General features: G+C 38.3%; 1 protein-coding gene across 1 annotated transcript; it reads left to right on the top strand.

The window, feature by feature from the left end:
- Positions 1–333: 333 nt before the first annotated feature.
- PCYB_021130 (VIR-like CYIR protein) lies at positions 334–1,442 on the top strand (the record flags this gene model as incomplete). The annotated part of the gene is made up of 2 exons (XM_004220463.1): positions 334–495; positions 748–1,442. Coding segments are annotated over exons 1-2 (749 nt in total), but the record flags the coding sequence as incomplete, so codon positions are not given.
- Positions 1,443–6,200: the final 4,758 nt, after the last annotated feature.

Here is a 6,200-nt window from a genome sequence, read left to right as displayed (position 1 = left end):
TTTAAAGTATTAATTTTATTAATGAGATGCTATGAAAAAATCAATCAGTAGGAACTGCCGCCGAAGATAATTGCAAAGCTTGATGCGCGAATGTATGTTTTATGTTTTATGTACTAGCTGCTATATACCATGTATGCATATATACATAAACATATGTACCTAAATATATATATCCGTATGAATGTATTATTTATTCACAAATTGGGAGTACTTCTACCGCGTATGCGCGCTTGATACAATATATTTATTTGTTTATTTATTTTCTATTTTTTTGCTCATTTATTTGCGCATTTGCAAAGCGCCTGATAAGCAAAACTATAATCCCAATTCTAACTCTTCCTTTGAGAAGTAGATCCTAATATTTTACATTGCCTTTTTTCTCGCAACAAGCAAAACTTGTAAAGAAAAAGTGTACTTATTATTTTTCCCACCCTGTTGAACATGGCGCAAAAAAGATTAATTGATACAGCTATCATCAGTTCCCTGCAAGATGAGGTTCGTTTAGTTTAGCATTTTTTCATATGTGCTCTGGCGTGCGTTGCACATGTGTTGCGCGCGCCTTATTAGTACATCACATGTATATGCAATGTGGATTGCAAGAGTATAATAGTATTTTCTGATCGTGATGTTACGTATCAGCTTATACGCCCACGTATAAGCAGTTTTTCTTTATGGACGCAATGATAATATAATGCGCATCGTGTACGACATATTGCTTCACTTCTTTCCGCGCACCTTCCTTTTTAGTACCGCACTTTGGACATATGGCCCAAGTTAAATGCCTCGAAATTGCTCAAAGTTTATAACAACTACGATTCATTATGTAAAGAAATTAACTCACAATCGAGTGGAAGTGTAGAAAATGATGTCTGTATGGCTTTTTTTGGATACGTAGAGGATGTTGTTAGAGGAGAACATCATGATACATTGCGAGGCATTTATGATGATTTTGTGAAGTTAAATTATAGTGAACCTGTGTCCTACGGTGTTTATTCCCAGCACTTGACTAATTTTTTATACTATTTTAAAAAAGTAGCAAAGAAAAAAATGATGAAAAATATTAATATGATCAAGGAACTCTACGAAGATAATGATCTGTTGAAGGGAATAGTGAAGTTATTTTATTTTAGTGAGAATGTTGCAGGCATTCGAGAAAAATTATCAAGTCATGATCATGCGGACTACAAGAAAACATGTGAGTTTGTAAATGATTGCATAGATGTGTACAGAGATTTTTTAAATTATACGTGTCCCCCCGAATACTATGATAGGCTTACCAACAGTACAGTGTGCAATGAATTGCATGTTTTTTTTGATAACTATGACAAGATTCTTTATCGCCCTTTGAAGAGTCATAATCGATTTGGTTCTTTGAGGGACTACCCCGATACAGCCAGAGTTAGGTGTGATTTAGACGAGTCCCTTTACAAGAGCTACCCAACGTTTAGCTTCTTCAAACACATCAAGCGAGATGTAACGCCCTTCGGTCTTACGATGATTACTTTTTTCTCCTTTGTGGGTTTATTTTTGTCCATGTTTATTTTGTATAAGGTAAGACGAGGCGATGGATTAAGCGGCGCAGCCGTTTCGTTTGTGCCATGCCGAAAGGGGTTCTCCCGCGAGATGTGCCTGGGTGTATGTGCCTGTGTGTGTGTGTGTGTGTGTGTGACTGTATGTATGTACGTACACATATGTACACATGTATATATGTGCGTATTCTTTTTTTTTCTCCACTTACAGTTCACCCCGATGGGAGGCAAGTTCAACCCCCGAATGGACAATGTCAAAAGGACATGGAGAGACATAGAACGCGATAATTACTACGCGAATCGTATGGGCGATTTTAATGAGAGTAGTACGTATGGTGGAAGTAGTACGTATGATGGAAGAAGTACGTTTGATGGAAGTAGTACGTTTGATGGAAGTAGTACGTTTGATGGAAGTAGTACGTTTGATGGAAGTAGTACGTTTGATGGAAGTAGTACGTTTGATGGAAGTAGTACGTTTGATGGAAGTAGTACGTTTGATGGGGCGTCGACGGTCACAGATGACACTTATAGCATTAGTTACCAATCAACGAGGAATTAGGTGTGCTTGACGGGTAGATGGAGAGAGGAAGGGAAGCCTTTGTGTTGGAGGTGCGGGAGGACGCGTATGAATAGGCGCAGGAGGAGGTGGAATTGTTAGTATGTATGGCTGTGGAGAGAATGGATAATGGATCGTAGGTCTCAACACAAATCTGTGCAACATTAACTGGTTTATCTTTTTATTATATATACAAACTCTCTATGTAAATGTAGTAGTGATATATTTATGTGTATAATAACAGAGGGATAAGAAGGGCTATATTTTATGTGTCACCAAAGGGGAAAAAAAAAAAAAAAAAAAGAAAAGAAAGAAAGAAAGACCATCTGCACACTTCTTCTATATGTTACGTTCCAAGGAGAGTATCTTTGTAGTTTGCATGAATAGCGGTCCTAGACACAAGGTAGAGAAGAACGCAGCACAGGTGCTATTCGAAGGTATGACAAAAGGAAGGAAGGAAAGAGAGAGAATAAGCAGAAACGGGGATTCACTTCGCTCGCGCTGTTACATGAAGAAAACTGAGCATGTCTTCTTGATTCGTTCAAGCGAGGGTCACACAAATGAAGAAGAAAGGCTGAGGGGATGCTTCCTTCCGGGGAGTGCCTTTTAACATGACCGGCGTCTGATCGTTGATGAGAAGTACGGTTAGAAGTGCCTGCGAATGGAAGAATTGAAACTTGCGAGAACGAGACAGTCCTTCGCGTGACAAAGTGTTCCAGTGAGGGGAAATTACCAATCGTTTTGCTCATTCACGCCACTCTGCGAATCTCCCACTTTGTTAATTTGTGGCAGAAACGAACAGCAGCAGTAGCAACAGGGAAGAAGATAATCCTCTTTCTAAGTATGATATGTATTTTTCTGCACATCTACCCCAATTTTTAAAAGCGACATTTTATGTAATTTCAAGATGGGGAGCGAATCGCCGATTATTATTGAAGAAAGGTGTCATGAGCAGAAAAAACGAAACTTGTGAATGATTTTTTTTTTTTTCCCCATCGTAAAGTTTGTCACCAAATAATAAGAAGAAATAAGAAGGGGGGTGGGTATCTGTTACACCATTATGTATGAATTTACAGAGGAGACCTCGATAGAAGTGAGCAATATGCGTATATAGTACGGCCGCCTCACTCTCCGTTCATAAGTATAAGCATACAGTTATGCTGTCGCTGTACGTTGCAGTATATGGGTGATTGAACGGTTGGAGGAGGGAAGAAAAAAATATCCTCGTGGGGTGGAGGCGTTGGAGGCATATATATATATATATATGCATGTATACATGTATATATGCCGCTGCGCCTTTGGACGCTCTTAGTTCTCGAAGTGAAATTCTCTCGCACGACCTGAAAGAAGTTTATTTTACATGTTAGAAGAAAATAGTATCAACACACATGGAGGTGAGAGGAAGAAGGAAACACAATAAAAAAAACGATCACATTCGATAGTAATGATTTATTGTGATACTATTTTTGTTGTATAAACAAATTAATAGGAAAAAAAAAAAAAAAAAAATTGTTTTTTTTCACATTTTTGAAGCAAAAGTGTGTGATTGAAAGAGGGGGGAGAAGACGAGAGAAAGCCGGGATTAATGCAGCGCATCCTATCATGTACTAATAATATTTGAATGTGTAAAATTTTTGAGACGGTACGTATGAATCTTTTTAAACTTACCTAAAAAAAGGAACGCGGGTGTGCAGAAAATCTCCCTGCTCGCTTCCTCCCCCCAGTCCCTTCCCACATGCTGAACACACCAGCTGTGCACCACTATGCTGTGTCATTTCCGTATCTATGACCCATCCTTTTTCATGTGGTTAGTTCCAACACTTCGTCAAACTTATGAATGATTACACCACTCCCTTGCTTCCGTGTTACATATGTACCAGTTCATGATACTTGATTATTTTTTCATCCTTTGTGTTATCACATATATAAATGATTTATATAGATGTATATGTAGGTATTTATAGATGTTTTTAGATGTATATATATGTATATTTAGATGTATTTTTAGATGTATTTTTAGATGTATATTTAGATGTATATAGATGTATATAGATGTATATAGATGCAGATGTATATACAAATATATATATATATATATAGATGTATGTGTAGATGTAGAATCAATCCCCCTTTACCCTAATTAATATTAGTATAAACTTTTTTATAAAAATATGCCTAAATATGTTTGTACTATATTTATTTCATGGTGTTTTGAGGATCCAGGCTTTTGAAGAGGTGAAAAAATGGGGGAAGAGTAGAATATGTTTCTACGCAAGAGTCGAGGCAGCCATCATGTGTGTTCACCTTCCTGCGTAGGAATGTTTTTTTCTCCTTTGGCATATTTATAAGCCTCCTCTAGTGGTTTGTTTGGGACCTATTTAAATTCTATGCTTTTTTTTTTTTTCTTTTTTTTTTTTTATGCTGAAGAGGATTATTACTTTATTTTGATACGCTTACAAGGCGTTGTTTTTACTGCCTATCGAGCGGTGGGTTATAATTCTTATGGTTATTCTAATGGTTATCATTAACGTTCCAATCAGTGTTCACAAATGAATTAGCATTTCATGTGTATCAAAATGGGTAGACATCTCACTATTATCTGCATTTGTTTTGAATTTCTTTTTATGCCGAAACTGTGCTTCTCTCGTGAACATAATGAAGTGAAACCTTTAATCATAGAAAAAAGTACGTATCTAAAATGCAAGCTTTTTACCTGCTTATCGCTCAGATGGGGAGAATGCCCACAGGTAGACGGCACTTTTTCTTTACCGGCGAGCGGGGGAGGCAACCCACAGGGTCTTTGCCGATATGTGTGAAGATGTTACTTATATACGCTAACGAATTGAGGAAAAAGCGAGCGGTTAAGCAGGAAGCAGTGAAGCAGCGAAGCCGCGAAGCAGTCATACACCCCTGAATATACCTCAGCTTAATGGGTCTCTAAAAGTGCCGAAAAAGGAAAATAATTTCGTGTGCGACCATTCAGCGATGCTGACCAATTGTGGGTGAACAAAACAGTGAAGAGGAAGAAACATTATTTGGATCGCAACAATAATTTGTAGAGTCACATGGAACGTGGTTGTATAGACAGGTATGCACCCTTTGGAGTGGGGGACACGGAAGAGCAGTGCGACGTTTGTTACTGCGGTAGGGTGAATTGAGCGGGTGGTATGTCTGTTCTCGTCTAATAAACTGCCAACATAGGAGGAAGTGGAGAAAGAGAAAGAGGAATTAAACTCGTTCGCACAGCAGGGCTGGTCAGCTACGGCGACATGCATAGAATGGTAAGGAGCGCCCCTGCTAGGAAGGCGGAGAGGTGAGATGAACAGTGGACACTAAAAGGGAACTCTGTTGGGGTGCACATGGGGGCGATGCGGAATGGAAACAGGGAGCATCGCGCACGTTGCGAATAGTGAAATGAGAAAAAAAAATTGTGCGTGCATTTTAGCATTTACTATTTAGTATGTACCATTTAGTATGTACCATTTAGCACGTGGCATTCTAACACTGCTTATATAAACAGATAGACATAGGCGACGTGTGCAGACTGCCTGTGCGATATGTCCCCTGGGACGTCATGGTTACATTTTGCAAAGAAGAAATTTCATTTCGTTGCTATCTCTCTCTATGTGGGAGAGAGAATGTGCCATTTGGACAAGCTTTGCACGCATTCAAAGTGTAACATAATGTCATGGTAATAATTATTTTTCTTGTGAATTGGTGAATGACGTCCATTTTAGACGACATCATATGATCCATACGGTACTGTAAATGGGTAGCACTGCGCAGAGGGGAAACGTAAAAAGCTCGTCCTGTTTTCCCCGCTACGCTAAAAAGAGAGGACAAACTCTAAAGGGGCATTTATTCAGCAATACAACATATGAGTGAATAGGAGTGCAAAAATATTTATACCTATTAATCCAGTTGATGGTGGGACAAATGGCTAATTGGTCAATTTCGGTATACCAAAAGGATGGCGCATCGTTATGGAACAAGAAAAAAAAAAAAAAAAAATTAATTGCCACGCTAATGAATATTCCCTCTTTCTCCCTTTGCGTAAACTAAAAATTGGCAAAAAAAACAAACTTTATTCGTTTTCGCGCTTTTTTTTTTTTTTT

The sequence above is a fragment of the Plasmodium cynomolgi genome, chromosome 2 (assembly GCF_000321355.1).
Source record: "Plasmodium cynomolgi strain B DNA, chromosome 2, whole genome shotgun sequence".
NCBI classification, from domain to species: Eukaryota; Apicomplexa; class Aconoidasida; order Haemosporida; family Plasmodiidae; genus Plasmodium; species Plasmodium cynomolgi.
This window is presented reverse-complemented; position numbering and strand designations above follow the sequence as displayed.